At 41.4% G+C, this 21,094-nt stretch overlaps 1 protein-coding gene across 1 annotated transcript; it reads left to right on the top strand.

The window, feature by feature from the left end:
• The first annotated feature begins 2,924 nt into the window (after positions 1-2,924).
• Positions 2,925-6,862, top strand: LOC105726467 (DNA replication factor Cdt1-like). Its single transcript, XM_064372761.1, is given in 3 exon segments — positions 2,925-3,116; positions 5,133-5,489; positions 5,492-6,862. Coding segments are annotated over 3 exon segments (1,920 nt in total).
• The last annotated feature ends 14,232 nt before the right edge of the window (positions 6,863-21,094 follow it).

The raw sequence follows: 21,094 nt of genomic DNA, 5'->3' as shown, positions 1-21,094 counted from the left end.
CCTATCATCAGAATATTTGGTATTGCTTAAACTGAGCCAACAATATTTTAAAATCTTGCTTCTCAAAATGTAATTCGAGGAGAAATATAAATGGCTAATAAACCACAAAATGATGCCTGGTCTCACAGTGATAAAAGAAATGAAAAATAAAACAAGACAAAATACAATTTTATCCTATTAAATTGTTAATGACTTGAAAATTGATAATACCCAATGTTAACAAGGGAGGAGAAACAGGCACTCTTACTTAGACGATGGGCCTTAATCTGGTATGATTTTTTCCATTACAGATAGATCGGAAAGCTGGAAAAAAAAAAGGATGTTTTTTTCCAGAAGGAAAAAGTCCTAATACGTTATGTATCCTTTGACCTTGAAATTTTACTTTTTAAAAATTATCTTAAGAAAATAATCATAAATATACACAAATGTTTGCCTTCAAAGATAATCACTGTATTGTTTTCAACAATTAGTTTAAAAAATGAAACATCCAACAATAAGCGATTGATTAAAGGATACTATACCCATACATTCAAAATAATGTTATGTTAGACTATTTTGAGACAAGAAGACAAGAATGTATTTGTTTTCTTCTTGTTTCTTTTTTCTTTTTTTTTGAGATGGAGTTTTGCTCTGTCACCCAGGCTGAAGAGCAGGGGCATGGAGTCGGCACACTGCAACCTCCACCTCCCAGGTTCAAGCCATTCTCCTGCCTCAGCCTCTGACGTAAGTGGGACTACAGGCCCACGCCACAACACCCAGCTAATTTTTGTATTTTTAGTAGAAATCGGGTTTCAGCATGTTGGCCAGGCTGTTCTCAAACTCCTGACCTCCAGCAATCCACCTGCCTTGGCCTCCCAAAGTGCTGGGATTACAGGCATGGAGCCACCACGTCCAGCCATATTTATAATATATTAAGTAAAAGAAAGCGATGAACCAACATGTTAGCAGTGATTATCACTAAATATATGATTCTAAGTTGATTTTTAATTTTTTTCATTTTTTGTTTTTCTGTATTTTATGTGGTAAATGCATTTACCACTTTAATAAAAATATAATGTAATACTTTTTTTAAAGTATAAAACATAATATAATGCTTTTTAAACTTCTATAAACTTCTAAATGCTATTAAAGCAAACAGATACTGGCATTCACCTTACAATTCCTGTTAGAATAACTTTGTTAACTTTATATTCTACTAGTTTTTGTCAGTTGAACTCCAAATAATATAGAATGTAATCTTTGTTGAAACACTCTAAACACATAGGATTCTAGTGCCCCTTGTTAAACATTTTGCACAACACATGAAGTGATTATGCACTATTTCAATGGACAGCTGAGATTTAAAAACTTGCACTCCTGTCCATGGGAAGCACATGGAAATAATAGGAACTGATGACAGATGTAGATACTTTTGTAGTTGAATCCAATATAACAGAGGTAGAAAGCAAACCTTTGCTATCCAGGTTGCCTTGCATTAAATTCCTGCCTCTGTCCTTCATTGACTGTTGTATAGATTGAATTTTGTCTGTCCCCCAATATTCATGTTTTGAAGCCCCCAGGGGGATGAAATTTGGAGGTTGGGTCTTGGTAATTATATCATGAAGGTAGAACTCTGATGAATGGGATCGGTGCCCTTGTAAGAAGAGACAGGAAAGAGATGAGCCCTGTCTTCACCATATGAGAGTACAGCAAGAAGGTGTCTGTCTGCCAGTCAGGCAGGCTGAATCGGCCAGCACTTGGATCTTGAATATTCAGCCTACATAACTGTGAGAAATAAATTTCTATTGTTTAAGCTACTCAGTTTATGGTATTTTGTTACAGCAATCCAAGCTGACTAAGGCAGCTATGTTACCTTGGCTGACTCACTGTTAAGTGAGATTTACTGGAGTTATCCAGTAAAACAGAGATAATGATATTTATCTCTGCCCGTTGTTTCAGATTTAAATGAGAACTGGAGTAACAAGGGTATAATTTACCTTGTGCCTGGCAAATAATTACTCAATAAACTTTAGCTATATTTAGCATCAGTAAGTTCATCACGTGGCTGGTACATTTGTAACCTGCTAAGTCCTCTGTGGCTGATACCAAATAGCAATATTAGTCAACCTCCCACATTTCGCAATGTTCCCCAGGGAACAAAAAGTGCAAGAAATTGAATTTGCAAATGATCTTGCATTCCTACTGTGTGTGTGTGTGTGTGTGTGTGTGTGTGTGTGTGTGTGTGTATTTGCCTTAAGGAATCTTTTCGTTTAAAAAAAGAAGAAGTAGAAGAAAATAGCAGCTGTACACCATAGTTAATTTTGCAAAGCCTTGGAGAGTAATATATTCACTGCTTTGTGACCCAGAGCCCAGCAGGGGTTACGCTTCAGGGTATTCAGTTTGATTTGTATGATTCTTTTTCCTCCTTTAAAGTTATCTATTTTTCATTTTTTTATATTTTGTAAAATCTTTTAAGTCCCTTGATGGGTCACCAAATCTGAACAAATCGGTAAACATTCCTGAAGGCTGGCAAAGAGTTGTCTCAATCCAAGGAAATGTCCTAAATTATTCAGTGCACTGGGTATAGGGAACAATGACCATTTAATGTGGTGAAATAATTAACCTGCTAAAACAATGACCGCTCACAGGAAAAATGCAGAAAATGTTTATTTAGAAGGGGAAAACATTAGTGAGTTCTCTGTCACCTACCACTAGAATCGGTAATTGAAATCTCTAGCTCCATGTCCAAAAGCAAAACCTCTCAGCCCTGTACAAGGCAGAGGAAAAAAAAGTTGTTTACTTCCTGAAACACACAAAAGCTCATTTTTCAGATCTTGAAAAGAGATATAATTTAGAAAAGGGATAACCACAAACAACACTTTCTGCTGAGAACAAAAAACAAAGCAAAAAATATATATATTTATGGCGATTCCCAAGAAACCGCTATGGCAAATCTCATTGGAACTTTAATTCATGTGGAGGCTTTGAAACATCAGCACACAGCAGGAAATGAAAAGGCACTTGAGAAGCAAAGGACAACTGCAGTTTTCCCTCCATCCATACCTCTAGAAATTGCAAAGAACGTCCTTATTTTTAGTCAAATGGCTATCACATTTTCAAGCAGCAGTTCTGGACACGTGTCCTCAGCTCTGTGTCACTGTGGCTCCAAATCCACCAGAACATTTTTTTTTTTTCAAAAGCAGTTTTGCCTGAAAATACATTCACGTGGAGAGTAAGGAATGAGAACACTAGTGGATAATGAGAACTCAGGGTCTGAGAACAAGAGAAATCTGCAAGAGGTCTCAATGAGTATGTTATGAAGAAAAGTTCTTTTTTAGCTCCCAGTGAATTCCTCAGCAATTAGTGGTTTCTCTTGAAATGATAGCAGTTGCAAGAACTGTGGCCAGAGAGCCACTGCTTGCCTACATCATGGGAATATCCTTGGCCTCTGAGAAAAACAAGCTGCATAGAGTTATTGTGGCATGAAATATGTTTTTCAAAGCTTTATGGGCCTCCTTTTAATGATCTATGAAGCAAGCAGACAAAGTAAATGACGAAAATTTGTCCTTAATCAAGATTTCATAGATATTGCAAAGTCGAGAGGCACATTCATACCATAAGGTATTGTTTCCAAGCAAGGAAATGTGTCTCAGTGTGCCAAACTACCCTCCAAGAAGTCACTTAAACATTTGGACAAATAACGTCCAGGATCAATGGTTGTGGGATGTTGTAGGTAAAGTGACTCTAATTTTTGGGTATTACTCAAAAAAGACATAACAGAAAGCCCTGAAATACTATGTACTTCTAAAATCATCACATTTCCTTAAAGATAATCTGTTACTTTCATTTTGCAGTTTTTGGATTTTTGCTAAGACATGTTTGCCACCCTCTCCCATTAAATGTCTGATTATAAAAGAAATATATGTTCATCATAGACAACTGGAAAGATTTTTTAAAAAGTCATCCATCATTCCACTGCCCAGATGCCGACATGATTAACATACTAGCATATTTTTTTTTTTTCGTTTTTCTTTTCCTTTAAATTCTGGGATACACATGCAGAAGGTGCAGGTTTGTTACATAGGTATACATGTGCCATGGTGGTTTGCTGAACCCATCAACCCTTCATCTAGGTTTTAGGCCCTGCATGCATTAGGTATTTGTCCCAATGCTGTCCCTCCTTTTGCTCCCCACCCCCGACAGGCCCTGGTGTGTGATATTCCCCTCCCTCTGTCCATGTGTTCCCATTGTTCAACTCGCACTTTTAGGAGCAAGAACATGTGGTGTTTGGTTTTCTGTTCTTGTGTTAGTTTGCTGAGAATGATGGTTTCCAGTTTCATCCATGTCCCTGCAAAGGACATGAACTCATTCTTTTTTATAGCTGCCAATACTGGCATGCTTTTATTTCTTGATATTTTTCTAAATACTTTAAAAAACTTAACTGAGATTAAACTGTGTAAGTGAAGTTATTTTTCACTTAATGTATCATAGAAATTCTCAGAAGTCATGAAGAACATAATTGCCATTTTGAAGGCAGAATCATGTTTCATCAAAAAATATGCCATAACGGGCTAAACTGTTTTCTCTTTTGCACATCTGTACACTCTTGGAATGTTGTATTATTGCAATTAATGAGAAATCGTCTCTGTTAAAGTAGAAAAGAATTGTACCTTTGTTTATTTGTGTGACTATGTGTATATCTCAATTTTTAGTGCCCACATCAGACATTCTGATTTATCTAATATTTGTTTTCTTTGATGTAGTTCCTCAAAAATTAAGGAGACTTATCTGTATCTAAAGCATACAAAGAACTCCCACAATTCAATCATAAAAATACAGGCCAGGTACGGTGGCTCACACCTTTCATCTCAGTACTTTGGGAGGTTGAGGCATGAGAATCACTCAAGCCCAGGAGTTCAAGACCAGCCTAGGAAACACAGTGAGACTCTATCTCTACAAAAAATTTTAAAAAGTATCCAAGTATGGTGGCACACACCTGTAGTCCCAGCTACTCGGGAGGTTAAAGTGGGAGGATGGCTTGAGCCCAGTAGGTTGAGGCTGCAGTGATCTGTGATTGTGACACTGCACTCCACAGCCTAGGTGACAGAGCGAGACCCTGCCTCAAAATAGATAAATAATTAAGAACAATTTAGCTCTTCCTCCCTTGTTTCTTCCCCACTTTCCGCACTCTCGCCGCGCACTCCGCCGCCGTGGAGCAGCGCCGCGTTACCGACTTCTTCGCGCGCCGCCGCCCCGGGCCCCGAATCGCGCCGCCGAAGCTGGCTTGCCACACCCCCAGCCCCGCACCCTGCGCCCTGGACCCCGCCACTAGCGGCAGCCGCAAGCGCGCCCGCCCCTCCGCTGTCCCCGGACGCGACCAGGCCAGGCCGCCGGCGCGCAGGAGGCTGCGGCTGTCGGCGGACGCGGTTTCCAGCCCCAGTTCCCCTGGGAGCCCCAGGGAAGCTCCTGACTCCCCCGAGGCCCCTGGGTCCCCAGCGGCCCTTTTCTGTGCCAGAAGATAAAGACATCCGCCCCTGCAGCAGGTCAGCCGCCCCACCTGGCAGCCCGGCCGGACCAGGACACCATCTCTGAGCTCCGATCGTGCCTGCAACGGGCCCGGCAGCTGGGGGCAAGAGTCCGGGCGCTGAAGGCCAGTGCCCAGGATGCTGGCGAGTCCCGCACCCCGGAGGCCGAGTGCCACCCTGAGGAGCCATGTGGCGAGAAGGCACCAGCGTACCAGCGCTTCCATGCCCTGGCCCAGCCCGGCCCGCCGGGGCTGGTGCTGCCCTATAAGTACCAGGTGCTGGCGGAGATGTTCCGCAGCATGGACACCATCGTGGGCATGCTCCACAACCGCTCCGAGACGCCCACCTTCGCCAAGGTCCAGCAGGGTGTCCAGGACATGATACGCAGGTGCTTTGAGGAGCGCAATGTCGGCCAGATCAAAACTGTGTACCCGGCCTCGTACCGCTTCCGCCAGGAGCGCGGCGTCCCTACCTTCAAGGATGGCGTCAAGAGGTCGGATTACCAGCTCACCATCGAGCCACTGCTGGAGCAGGAGGGTGGTGGAGCAGCCCCCAAGCTCACGGCCTCGAGCCTCCTGCAGCGGCGGCAGGTCTTCAGCCAGAAGCTGGTGGAGCTCGTCAAGCAGCACCACAAGTCCTTCTTGGCCTCCCTGAACCCCGCCATGGTGGTGCCCGAGGATCAGCTGACGCGATGGCACCCACGCTTCAACGTGGATGAGGTGCCTGACATCGAGCCGGCCGTGCTGCCCCAGCCGCCCGCCACGGAGAAAGTCAGCACCGCGCAGGAGGTCCTGGCCCGGGCCCGCAGCCTGATGTCACCAAGGATGGAGAAGGCCTTGCGTCAGCTGGCCCTGCGCTCTGCTGAGCCCAGCAGCCCCTGCTCCCCTAGCCTGGCGTCCCCCAAGCCAGCACTGCCGGCTACCCCACCAGCCACCCCACCTACTGCCTCTCCCAGCGCCCTGAAGGAGATGTCCCAGGATCTGCTGGAGCGGGTCCGAGCCAAGGAGGCACAGAAGCAGCTGGCTCAGATGACGCGGCGCCCGGAGCAGGAGCAGCGGCTGCAACGCCTGGAGCGGCTGCCCGAGCTGGCCCGCGTGCTGCGCAGCGTCTTCGTGTCTGAGCGCAAGCCCGCGCTCAGCATGGAGGTGGCCTGCGCCAGGGTGGTGGGCAGCTGTTGCACTGCCATGAGCCCCGGGGAGATGGAGAAGCACCTGCTGCTCCTCGCTGAGCTCCTACCGGACTGGCTCAGCCTCCACCTCATCCGCACCGACACCTACGTCAAGCTGGACAAGGCCGCGTACCTGGCCAGCATCACTGCACGCCTAGTCCGCCAGGCCCGCGCCGAGGAGGGGCTGTGAGCCCCATGGCCACTGTGGACAGAAACGGGCTTCCGGCTCGCTAGCCTGGGCCCACCAGCATTGTCCTTTATGAGGACAAGGCACTTTGCTCTCTTTCCCGAGTGCCCAGGGCTCCCCTAGCTGTGGGTGGCGGCCACTCATAGGGGTCATATCGTGTATCCACATTAAATCATTTTCTGTCAGAAAAAAAAAAAGAACAATTAAAAAAAAAAAAAGACAAATCATTCCATTTTAAAACAGGCAAAATAGGCCAGGTGCCATGGCTCACACATGCAATTTCAGCACTTTGGGAAGCTGAGGTGGGAGGATCACTTGATCCCAGGAGTTTGAGACCAGCCTTGGCAACCTAGTGAGACCTTGTCTCTAAAAAAACTAAAATTTTAAAAATTAGCCAGGTATGGTGGTATGTTCCTGTGGTACCAACTACTTGGGAGGCTGAGGTGGAAAGATTGTTTGAAACCAGATGTTCAGGTCTGCAGTGAGCTATGACCGAGACACTGCACTCCAGCCTGGGCAACAGAGCAAGACCCTGTCTCAAAAAAAAAAAAAAAAAAAAAAAAAAAAGCTGTCTTTACAAGACAGTTTTCAGACATTACAAATAAAGAATTATAGAAGACTCATTTCTCATTATAGAAGGCTCATTTCAATTTCTGCTCCACATATAGTAAATTGTGTGTGAATGTAGGCAATCTGTGTAATACCTAATTGTACAGTACAAATGGCACACCAGAAAACATTGTAGTGAATTGTTCATGTTTCTCTCTTCTGTTTTGCAAATACTACATTCTGTTAATGCAGCAAATATTGCAATTTAGAGTATTCTATTTTAACTTTAATTGACTCCATGATATATTTTTAATTTTTTAATATTTTTAATTTTAATTTTTGTTTTTTGAGACAGGGTTTCACTTTTTGGCTCAGGCTGGAGTGCAGTGGAGTGATCACAGATCATTGCTGCCTTGACTTCCTAGGCCCAAGTGATCCTCCTGCCTCAGCCTCCTGAGTAGCTAGGACCACCAGCTCACACCACCATGTACAGCTAATTTGATATTTTTATTTTTATTTTTTTTTATTTTGAGATAGACTCTCGCTCTGTCACCCAGGCCAGAGTGCAATGGCGCCCAGGCTGGAGTGCAATGATGCAGTCTCAGCTTACTGCAACCTCCGCCTCCCGGGTTCAAGCAATTTTCCTGCCTCAGTCTCCCAAGTAGCCACCGTACTGGCTAATTTTTGTATTTTTAGTATGGATGGGTTTCACCATGTTGGCCAGGCTGGTCTTGAACTCTTAACCTTGTGATCCGCCTGCCTCGGCCTCCCAAAGTGCTGGCATTACAGGCGTGAGCCACTGTGCCCAGCCTATTTTTATTTTTTGTAGAGATGGAGTCTCTCTATGTTGTCCAGGCTGGTCTCAAACTCCTGAGCACAAGTAATCCTTGCCTTGGCCTCCCAAAGTGCTGGGAGGGGTGTGAGCCACCACGTCCAGCCACATTTTTAAACAAACATATGAAAATTTTAAATTTTAATCCAATTTTTAAAAAAACTGATATGGAGTATGCAGATTCCAGTCACTTTCTCCCAGTTTTAAAATTTCATCTTAGAAAATGTAATTAATATTTGGTGTGATTGGAAAGGTAAAGTCTTTTGAAGTCAAATAAACTTGAGCTCAGATCCCAGCTTAGGGCAATTAATTAGGTAACTTTGAAAGTTGTCTAATCTCTCTGAGACTCAGCTTTCTGACCTACAAAATAAGGATAATATTTGGTTTGCAGGGTTGTTGAAATTAAATGAAACTTCTTGAATAAAAGAGCCACATATAATTCCTGATTCATAATGGGCCCTTGGCAAACTTTATTCTTTCTCTTTTAATTTATATATATCTCAGAATATAAACATTCCCACAGGAAATATTTTTATATAGACACGCACACATACCATTTCATAAAAATGTATATTGTAAAGAACTTCTGAAATTAAAGTTACTACTTTGATGCAATATCATGGGATTATTTGTTACGTTGTTCAAGGGTGCTGGAGCCCTGCCAAAGTAATTAAATCTCTAGCAAATTTAGTAATAAAAAAGTCCTCAGTCATTGGCCATTATAATTATTCTATTTCTGGGAAGAAAGGGGACAGGTTTATTTGTAGTATCCCAAGCTTAATCATTAGTATTAAATGAATTAGGACCAGAACGAATCAAAGAAGCAAACAGCCGATTACAGCTGCTTTGTGAAAGAAAGAAGTAGTTGATGTTCACACAGGTTAAAGCAGCCAAAAAGGCCTCTAAATAAATGGCCAAGCTCTTTTTCTCCTTTTAAACTTGTTTTCTATGGTCTTTAGTTTGTGATTACTTAGATATTCACTTATTTCAGAGGGCTTTTTGTTCAAATCCCAATTTAAAACCCTATCACGTTCTTATTAAATTGGGCTAACGACTGCTTTCAAAAGAAGAAACAAACTACAATAATTTATCTATAAAATTTGACTTTCTTTGACTATAAAGATAATTAATTCAATTATAAAAATGACAAAATTTGGTCATAAAATGATCCAGGCTGAAATAACGAAAGATCATGAAGCCTCATAGATTTATTCATGATTTTGATATATAGGGTAAGGAAGGATCATGATATGCATTATAGGACATGGAGAATCTATGTTTTATTAATTCAATAATTCCCTCTTATACTTTTCCCCACATATATTTTGCAACCATTGTTTGTTATTCAGTATAGCTGGAGTGACCATCCACTTGTGATTGTCTGTAATTGGTGACCCAGTTGCATTTTACAATCTGGCTGGAAATATCAGTATAATTAGCATATATCTTTCCTTTGGCCTTTCAAAGGAGTATTGCCATCACTAAATTTAAATTCCAGTGGTGAAACCACAGAGGGTGGAATCCTAGCAACTAATTATAAAATAACTCATTTTTTTGCTTATTCTGGGAGTTGACCACAGCATAGGATTGGCACAGGACCTAAACGTGAGATATAATTCATCTGACCTGACCACACTTGCACCCACCCTGTCTGTTGGAGGCATTCTTGAACATTCTCTTTAGTAATGTATTATTTTAAAGACAGTGTTTCACTTTTTCACCCAGGCTGGAGAGCAGTTGCAAGATCTCAGCTCATCTCAGCCTCGAACTCCTAGGCTCAAGTGATCCTCCCACCTCCATCCCACAAGTAGCTGGGACTACAGTTGTGCACCACCACACCCAGCTAATTTTTGTATTTTTTGTAGGGACATGATTTCACCATGTTGCCCAGGCTGGTCTTGAACTCCTGGATTCAAGTGATCCACCAGCTTCGGCCTCCCAAAGTGCTGGGATTACAGGTGTGAGTCACCACACAGGCCTTTAGTAATTTACAGGGAAAGACTTTTCAACAAGCTGGATGATTGGTTTGTTTACTTCAAGAAAAACTTACATTTCCATCCAAAAAGATGGAAGTGTGTGTGTGTGTGTGTGTGTGTGTGTGTGTGTGTGTGTGTGTGTGTGTGTAAATATGGGAAAATGTTGGAACCTCCCTACTCTCACTAGAAAGCTTCGATAAACAAGTCAGAAAATATGGAAATACCTTTATTTTCAGGTATGGAAAATATTACAAAAAAGAGAAATTGATAGAGTTGAAGGAGTCATGACAGTGCAATCTCGTGGTGCTGGAAGCCAAGGCAAGGCCAAGCTGAGTCCCCAGCAGAAGGCCTTGACAATGACTTTCTGTCAAGAAATTCAAGCTTCAAGACATTGAGGGCCGATAAGAACCAGAGCATGTTGTGTTGGAAGCTACTGCTGGTTTCTAATAAAGATATGAAGCTTACAGTGCTACAAAGGGGATTACTGAAATAGTCTTATGTGGATCAATAATTTCTAAAAGCTTGCCCTTCCCGGGCCCTTCTCCAGTACAAGAAATGATATGTTCCCACAAAATAACTTGAATTCAATTCCTGGATAAGCCAGATCTTTAGAGATTATGGGACCACATTGCTTTGACATCTAGTACCTTGTTTTCCAAGTAAGTGTTCTTGATTAACACTTAAAAATATGTTAGTATGGTTATGGTTGAAGTAATTATGAAACACATTACATATTGCAGTTCTCATTTGAGATGCCTGTGTAAAATAAGCCTCCAAAGAATCCTGCAGTAAAAATGCATGTTTAACACTGTTAAATATAGTGTTCCCAAAACAAAATTAGGCAAAGAATGCTTAGCGCCACATATCTTTGCCACATTATGAGGAATGTGAGTTTGAGAAACATGGATAATTATGTCAATTAAGATGCTTTCAGCTGCTAATAACAGAAAACTCAAAAGAAAATAGTTTAACCTAATAGATCTTTTTTTATTTTTTATTTTTATCTTTTGAGACGGAGTCTTGCTCTGTTGCCAGGCTGGAGCACAGTGGTGCAGTCTCGGCTCACTGCAACCTCTGCCTCCCGGGTTCAAGCCATTCTTCCGCCTCAGCCTCCCGAGTAGCTGGGACTGCAGGCGCTTGCCAAACGACCGGCTAATTTTTGTATTTTTAGTAGAGACGGGGTTTCACCATGTTCACCAGGAAGGGCTCGATCTCTTGCCCTCATGATCCACCCGCCTCAGCCTCCCAAAGTGCTGGGATTACAGGCGTGAGCCACCGCGCCCGGCAGATCTTTATCAAATACTGAAAAGTCAAGAAGGAGTTGACTGCTGCTGCTGCTCCAGTGACTTCTGTGGGTCAATAATGTCAGGATCAGCAGCTCCAATATTTGCTTGTCCCTGAGGACAAGGTGAGGAGGTATAAGGTTGTTAGCAGCATTTCTGCTTTTCATCAACGAATCAAATGTCTTTCAGAAGCCACCCATCCCTTACTCCAACTGAGCTGGAATACTCTCATAGTGGAGGCAGGCAAGGGAGAATGACCTTGGCTATGACTGGTGAATTGGCAACCTACAGTGCCCTTAGCAATGGTAGAATTACCTTTAGGGACTTGTATTGTGTTTTTATACTTTCAGCTTCCATCAGAAGACATGGTTAGAACCAGTTATGTGAAATCTACTGCTTTTACAGCGAAGAACATTTGGTTTATGTTGTTGTTGTCCAAAATAAAAGAATGGCTGTAATAAGACCCACGTAAGAAACTTCTCAGACACAATACTACCTTCCTCCTCCCATGCTCATTCCAGAGACAGTGTTAACCCCCACACAACGTTTTTGATTCCACCTCAGCCCTGGAAGCCACATTCTTGGTGTCGGATGGTTCTCTACAAGGTCCTGCAATATTCTCAACACGTACTCAGGAACTGGGCAAGGTTCTTCTTACTGCTCTAAAATCCAGAGATTGAGTTCTCCTTATTTGCTTCTGAGCCTTTTCTGTTCTTTTAAAACTATTTTCCCCAATAGACTAAATTATTTGCAAACAAAAGCCCCAGAGGAAAGTTTCGAGTTTTTCCTCCCATTTTGAGTAAAATAATATATCTCCTTTTGTGCAAAGAAGTACAATCTTCTGATAGAAAAGGGGAAAATATAGGCAGAAATGATAAATTAGTATCACAAAGACTGCTTGGCCCCAATGTTCATTCAGTAAACTCTTTAATCATAAATTAAGATATTTGGTATCTAATGTATGTCTCTCCTGGCAGATTATAAGCTCTATAATGTGGACAAACACTGTTTAAGGACTATTCTTTCACTCACATTTTGCCAAATTTTCTCTCTTCAAGCCACACCCACCTTCATCTTCTTCACTCTGAGCAGAAGACTGGCTGCGTCTTAGTAAAGGAGAAACTGATTAGCCCTCCATCTCACATTGCTATTATCATCCACCTTCTTTTTCTTCACTTTTCTTCATGAGAAGAAAAATATTCTTCCTTCCTCTACCCAAGGCTGACCCCTCCATTTTGTGCTTGTGGTCTCATCACCTTTTCTGGCTTTTTCTTATTTATTAATTGATTTTGAGAAGGAGTTTGCTCTTGTTGCCCAGACTGGAGTGCAATGGTGCGATCTTAGCTCACTGCAACCTTCACCAGCCAGGTTCAAGCAATCCTCCTGCCTCAGCCTCCTGAGTAGCTGGGATTACAGTTGCCCAGCTAATTAAACCTTGTCTCTACTAAAAGCACAAAAATTAACCATGCCCAGCTAATTTTTGTGCTTTTATTAGAGACAGGATTTCACCATGTTGGCCAGGCTGATCTCAAACTCCTGACCTCAGGTGATCCACCCGCCTCAGCCTCCTAAAGTGCTGCGATTATAGGCATGAGCCACTGCACCTGGCCCTTTTTCTTTTTTAGAGACAGGGTCTCACTCTGTCATTGGAGTGGAGTGGAGTGGTGCAATCATAGGTTACTAAACACTCAAACTCCCGGGCTCAAGCAATTTTTCCACCTAAGCCTCCCAACTAGCTAGGACTACAGGTGTGCACCACCATACTGAGTTAACTGTTTTATTTTTGTAGAAATGGAGTCTTGCTATGTTGCCCAGGCTGGTCCTAAATTCTGGGCTCAAGTGATCCTCCCACCCAGGCCTCCTAAAGTGCTAGAATTACAGGTGTGCACCACCACACCCGCCATCCAGCATTTTCTATTATCAATCATCTTGCTGTCTTATGCACTTCAACAGCTGCTTCCATGTGGACCCCTCCCTATCTCCTTGTCCACAAAGATTTTAAAGTCCTTCCCACCCTACAACATTTTTAAAGCATTCTTCAAACTATGCTTCTCTTTCTCTTCTCCCAGGTTTCCTAAAAGAATAATCTATTCTTGTGGCCTCTAATTTTACATTTTCTTAATCACTTGCAAACTCACCATTTGAGTGAAATTGTTATATTTAATGATCACCTATCAGTTCTCTTCCTCTTGGAAGCCAGTTAGATAAAGTTAATTCAGATGAGGCTCATTGCTCCCTTAGCTTATGACTTTGCACTGCCCTGTCTCCTTCTGGCTTTTCCTCCCATCTTAATTATGCTCAAGCTAGGAGAACCAGTTAAACTGTCATTGCAATAATACAGATTGGGGTTAACAAACTAAATGTCCCTTTGTTTTTTTTGTTTTGTTTTGTTTTGTTTTTGAGACAGAGTTTCGCTCTTGTTACCCAGGGTGGAGTACAATGGCACGATCTCGGCTCACCGCAACCTCCGCCTCCTAGGTTCAGGCAATTCTCCTGCCTCAGCCTCCTGAGTAGCTGGGATTACAGGCACGCGCCACCATGCCCAGCTAATTTTTTGTATTTTTAGTAGAGATGGGGTTTCACCGTGTTGACCAGGATGGTCTCGATCTCTTGACCTCATGATCCACCTGCCTCGGCCTCCCAAAGTGCTGGGATTGTCCCTTTGTTTTTGTAAATCAAGTTTTATTGGAACATCCTTTGTTTGCATATTGTCTATGGTTGCTTTTGTGCTCCAGTCACAGAGTTGAGTAGTGACAGGGTCTAGCATGCAAAGCCTGTAATATTTAATAACTGGCTCTTTATAAAAATGTCTGCTGACACCTTTCTAGACGATCTAGACAATCTAGAGCCAGATGAAAGTCTGTCTACTAGCAGGAATCAAGAGTGGATTACTGGCCGGGCGCGGTGGCTCAAGCCTGTAATCCCAGCACTTTGGGAGGCCGAGGCGGGTGAATCACGAGGTCAAGAGATCGAGACCATCCTGGTCAACATGGTGAAACCCCGTCTCTACTAAAAAAATACAAAAAATTAGCTGGGCACGGTGGCGCGTGCCTGTAATCCCAGCTACTCAGGTGGCTGAGGCAGGAGAATTGCCTGATCCCAGGAGGCGGAGGTTGCGGTGAGCCGAGATCACGCCATTGCACTCCAGCCTGGGTAACAAGAATGAAACTCCATCTCAAAAAAAAAAAAAAAAAAAAGAGTGGATTACTGTAAGATATATTAAGGAGATATAAGTGATAGAAGTTAACAACTAATTGGAAAGGGTACCGTAAGGAAAGAAAAACCTTGTAATGGCATCTAGAGATTTCCAGTTGATGTGTGGGTGAGTAGTACTGTGTTAACTAAAGAAATTAACATGGAGCAGGAAGTTTGGGTGAGGAAGTGATGCTGAAAGGGAGAATATGATCATGATTTTACTTAGAACTATTTTATATCTGTAGTTACTTATATTGTATCTAAACCTCAGAACCCAGGAATAAGATCTGGACTAAGGTGAAAAATTTGGAAATGCATATGCGTCAGAATAAGAAAATATGAAACCTCAAAGGGAAGTGCTTATAATTAAAAGTTCCAACACATACCAATTTCTCCTTCCTAGATTCAATTAATTGTCAAGTTCTGCACCCCATTTCTCTCTCATCACACTTCACACCCTTTACCTGGTCATTTTATCACGTACAGTTGATCCTTGTTGTTCCCATGAATCAACTGTTATTTCATATCTGTGAATTTACCTACATGCCAACATTTATTGGAGCTCCAAAATCAGTATGTATGGTTCTTTAATGGTCATTTGTAGACATATTCAGAGTGGTAAAAAAATTCGGATCACCAGACACAACTCATTCTGAGATTGAGCAAGAGATGACATTCTGCCTTCTTGTTTTGGCTCTCATACTATAAAACAAATGCTCTTCCTCGGGCAATTTAGTGTCCTTTGGTTTTTATCACATTTTGATGCTTTTAGTTAGTGATTTCACTATTTTAAATGACCCCAAAGTATAGCACTGATGTTTCGCGAAGTGTTCCTATGCACAAGAGGGCTGTGCTGTGACTTTCAGCAGCCTTGTTCTCTGGGGTAAATACCAAGGTTCTTGGTCTCATGGCCAAGGAAAATGAGGTCACAGACACACACACACACGAGATTGGAGCAGGAGTTCAATAGGCAAAAGGAAAGAACAGGTCTCTGTCACAGAGAGGGGTCCCAAGCGGGTTGCCAGGTTGTAGTAAAAATGCCAGGGTTTTTGCCTGATGATGGGCTAGTGAGGAGTGGGAATCTTACCTTCCTAGGGCCTGAAGATTTAGTTGGGACCAGGTGTGCTATCTGCATAGCGCAGAGTGTCTATCAGCCGTTACCCAGTTCCTTCATCACAAAGGCAGACTTTCAGTCTGTGTTGCTCTGTGCTGCTTTGAGGAAGAGTTTCTGTGTCTGTTCCCAGACATTTTCTTGCAGCTGCAGACATTCCCCTACAACGTCCACTTCTAGCTTCCCTATCTTCATGTGCCTAAAGGGAAAGGAATGTGCTTATTAAGGCCCACTGTTTTTACTGGGGCCCACTGAATGAGTTGGAAGTTTGGTGATTACCCAGGAGATTCATTCCTTCTGTGCCTGAGTTGTTGTCTGTTTTTTTACAGCCTGATCTTCTTTTCTGTCCAGGTGCAGCCTGAGTTTTTCCCAAGGTGATTTTATTTTTTGCCTGTTGCTGTGTGGCTTTTCAGGCAGGCTGCTCTTGCAGTCTAAATTTTTCCAATTATTTTTCCTTTCCTTCTCCCTCATTCCCCACTTCAGGAGAGGAAACCCTAACTGCTGTTAGGGAGATTGGGCATTGATCTCTCTGGCTACTTCCTGCTGGAGAGGGGAACTGTGTGAGGAACAGCAGCTAGGATTCTTCCAGGGGCTGGTTTAAGGGTCCTCAGATGAAAGGTATGTTTATGCATGATTCCATTTGCATTGCCACTTGGAGCTTTATAGCCTCTAGGCAAAAAGAAATAATTTGGGTTATTAGGGGACATGTATTAAAACAAGACAAGGAGTGGGTAAGCTTAAAAATCTCGAGGCTGCTGACACTCCCTGATAACCAGTGGCTATAGTTATGCCTGTTAAGATTTGAGTGTATGGGGCTTGGCTTTGTTGTTTTCTTGATTTTATCCTTCCAAAGAGATTTTTGGGTTATGAGCACCCTGTGTATTTCTATTACCCAGCAGGGTGTGCAGGATAATTGCTTAGAACTAGAATATTGATCCATATTTTTACATTACCCATTCCTTTTTGTCTCCTTTGAGACATAGCTGGAGATTGGTGGTTGGCTCACAGGAATAAGCATGGTTAGTTTACAATGCAGGCAAAAACTTAAAGACAACTAATGAGACTAGAAGTTAATAATTGATTCATGAGAAGTTTGGAACATATTTTCCCTCTTCCAGTCCTCATTTCTCCTAAAAACAAATTATGATAGGACTGAGTTGTTTACAAAATAGGCTAGTTTTAAACTCGGTTTGATTATTTGCATAAAGTGCCACAAGAATAACTATTACTACATAGGCTTTTTTTAGTTTGTTACCCAGGCTGGAGTGTGGTGGCATAATCCCGGCTCACTGCAACCTCTGCCTCCCAGGTTTAAGTGATTCTTCTGCCTCAGCCTCCCAATTAGCTGGGATTAGAGGCACACCACCATGCTCAGCTAATTTTGTTGTTTTAATAGAGAGGGGGTTTCACCATGTTAGCCAGGCTGATCTCAAACTCCAACCTCAGGTGATTCGCCTGCCTCAGCCTCTCAAAGTGCTGGGATTACAGGCGTGAGCCACTGCACCCGACCACATAGGCCTTTTAGATTGGCTTTGATGGAATTTTATTCTACAAGGAATCTTAGATAAGAGTTTCTAAAGCCCAACCCAGCCATGGGTTTGTACCTTCAAATACCTGTGAGTTGGGTAAACTTCTTTCTTCTTGAGGTTCGAAGAACATGGGCTTCCTAGGCCTATTAGAAAGTGACATTCTTTACTCACCGCAGGTTAGGAACCCTGTATGAAGACAGTATAGCCAAGGAATGAGGCCAGTTTCCCAAGGGTCTTTTACTGGCTCTGCAAGTCAAGCTTGACTCCTTAAAGGGAAACACATCCTTCCTGTCAAAGCCTTGGTAAAACAATCAGTTTTTTTATTGTGTCCAGTTGCAAAATAAAATGGATTCTTATTGCACTGATGCAAACAACTATATTGTTATAAATTAAGAATACTTAAAAACAGTTTTTGAATTTTAGAGGAACCAGGCAGAGAGAAACAAACGTGCTCGAAACATTGTTTACAGGAGTCTACTTTACTTAGATGTTAGAGGCTGTAGCTAGCTCAGGACAAGTTTCCTTGACTTTGAAAAATAAAATAAGAATCAGTAATGTTCCAAGCATAAATCAAGAATGTTGCTTTAGTTTTCTGCTAGTTCAGTCCACTCCATTAACTCTTGTTCTACTTGATATTTGTAAACATCTCAGCTTTTTATGAGTTCTGTTCCTTTTATTGTTATCAGAAACCTGTATTTAAGAGCACCTGTTAAAGTTTCACAACTGATTATAAACTTTTTTTTTTGTAAGAAGAAGATGAAAACAAGACAACCATCTGTAAATGACAAAATGTCCAGGATAGTTATAGTCAAGAACATGATTGACAAATTTGGTTATTTCCATGGCTTACCATAACCCAACATAACAAACTTAATTGTGACTAATAGCATATATTCAGACATTACAACCTTAGACATCCCATACAGTTTTGAAACATATGTTGATTTTATTCCATAAAATATAATCTAAAGAGTATTAAGCATCATTCTGGCAATTCCACATCCCTAAACATCTTAAATAATTCTATTCACCTCTCTTCCAGATGGTCCAGGAGTTCTTGCAGCACCCAAAAGCCAGGAGTCAGGAAAGACAACTTTGAGACTAAAGTTTGATTTAGGGAAGGCTGTTAAATATGTTCAAAATTTAAAACACTTGATATTATACAATAGAAATTTAGATTACCATAAGTTATTTGATTTTGCCAAGATGATGAATCAAAAATTTGAAAAAGCAAAGTAATTCATCGTCCTTTTCTATTAAATGAAAATCCTGTTCAAGAGAGAACATTTCAATTTCACCCTTTCATTAGTTTGCTATTAATGTTAATCCTAATTTTTAATGAAACCTTATAGACAATCCTACTTTATCTTAACCAGTTTGACCATGGGGTGAAATTTTTACATACCTGTTATAACCCTTGACAAGTTTTGCTAAAGAGTGGACTGGCATCTTAAGAAAACCTTGTCATGCTTTTATTTCAGTGTTTAGTTTACAGAAAAAACCATATAATACCCTTTTGAATTTAGTTAATATGTTCATACACAGTTTGCTTTGCAAGATCAATTTTTATGAATTTTTACAATTTGCTTAAACCTTCTGCTTTAAGACAATCTTTTATTTCTGGGCAAAATGTACATTTACATGTCTTCTTTTAATCTTTAACTAAAAGCATCTTTTACTGTTTTGTTTTGTTTTTTTAACACACCTTGCATGCGAATCCATGTTCAGTAGTCTTGATTACATGTCCTAATGGTAACTCTTAGAATTTTTAACTTTAATGTAAAACCTGGTAGGTTGTTTTAATTATGTACTAGATGTGGATAAAGCTTGATTTCTTTAGCATAGTTAGGGGCATGGCTACTTCCATATGTTCCCAGGCCTTATCAGTTGTGAAGCGGGCAAGTTGACAGCTTTTAAAGGCTAAAGAAGCAGTTTACAATCTTTTTTTTTTTTTTTATCGCACTTTAGGTTCTGGGGTACATGTGCAAAACATGCAGGATTGTTGCATAGGTACATACATGGCAATGTGGTTTGCTGCCTCCATCCCCTCATCACCTATATCTGGCATTTCTCCCCATGTTATCCCTACCCAACGTCATTACCCCCAGCTGTCCATCCCCTGTTCCCCACCAACAAACCCTAGTGTGTGATGCTCCCCTCCCTGGGTCCATGAGTTCTCATTGTTCAACACCTGCCTATGAGTGAGAACATGCAGTGTATGTTTTTCTGTTCTTGTGTCAGTTTGCTGAGAATGATAGTTTCCAGATTCATCCATATCCCTACAAAGGATATAAGCTCATCGTTTTTTATGGCTGCATAGTATTCCATGGTGTATATATGCCACATTTTCCTTGTCCAGTCTATCATCGATGGGCATTTGGGTTGGTTCCAGGTCTTTGCTACTGTAAACACTGCTGCAATGAACATATGTGTGCATGTGTCTTTATAATAGAACAATTTATAATCCTTTGGATATATACCCATTAATGGGATTGCTGGGTCAAATGGTATTTCTATTTCTAGGTCCTTGAGGAATCACCACACTGTCTTCCACAATGGTTGAACTAATTTACACTCCCACCAACAGTGTAAAAGTGTTCCTATTTCTCCATATCCTCTCCAGCATCTGTTATCTTTTAATGATCGCCATTCTAACTGAGTTTTTAGAATGATCACCATTCTAACTGATTTTTTAATGATTGCCATTCTAACTGATTTTTTAATGATCGCCATTCTAACTGATTTTTTAATGATCGCGATTCTAACTGGCATGAGATAGTATCTCAATGTGGTTTTGATTTGCATTTCTCTAATGACCAGTGATGATGAACATTTTTTCATATGTTTGTTGACTTCATAAATGTCTTCTTTTGTAAAGTGTCTGTTCATGTCCTTTACCCACTTTTGAATGGGTTTGTTTGTTTGTTGCTTGTTTGTTTGTTTCCTGTAAATCTGTTTTAGTTCTTTGTAGATTCTGGATATTAGCCCTTTGTCAGATGGGTAGATTGCAAAAATTTTTTCACATTCTGTTGCTTGCCGGTTCACTCTAATGATTTTTCTTTTGCTGTACACAAGCTCTGGAGTTTAATTAGATCCCATTTGTCTATTTTGGCTTTTGTTGCCATTGCTTTTGGTGTTTTGGTCATGAAGTCCTTGCCTATGCCTATTACCTGAATGGTTTTGCCTAGGTTTTCTTCTAGGGCTTTTATGGTGTTAGGTCTTATGTTTAAGTCTTTAATCCATCTGGAGTTAATTTTAGTGTAAGGTGTCAGGAAGGGGTCCAATTTCTGCTTTCTGCACACGGCTAGCCAGTTTTGTCAACACCATTTATTAAACAGGGAATCCTTTCCCCATTGCTTATTTTTGTCAGGTTTGTCAAAGATGAGATGGTTGTAGATGTGTGGCATTGCCTCCAAGGCCTCTGTTCTGTTCCATTGGTCTGTATCTCTGTTTTGGTACCAGTACTATGCTGTTTTGATTACCTTAGGCTTGTAGTATAGTTTGAAGTCAGGTAGTGTGATGCCTCCAGCTTTGTTCTTTTTACTTAGAATTGACTTGGCTATGCGGGCTCTCTTTTGGTTCCATATGAAGTTTAAGGTGGTTTTTTCCAGTTCTGTGAAGAGGGCCATAGGTAGCTTGATGGGGATAGCATTGAATCTATAAATTACTTTGGGCAGTATGACCATTTTCACAGTACTGATTCTTCCTAACCATGAGCATGGAATGTTTTTCCATCTGTTTCTGTCCTCTCTTATTTCAT

The sequence above is a fragment of the Aotus nancymaae genome, unplaced genomic scaffold (assembly GCF_030222135.1).
Source record: "Aotus nancymaae isolate 86718 unplaced genomic scaffold, 86718_ANA_hifiasm-v0.15.2.pri h1tg000008l, whole genome shotgun sequence".
Classification (NCBI taxonomy): domain Eukaryota; kingdom Metazoa; phylum Chordata; class Mammalia; order Primates; family Aotidae; genus Aotus; species Aotus nancymaae.
This window is presented reverse-complemented; position numbering and strand designations above follow the sequence as displayed.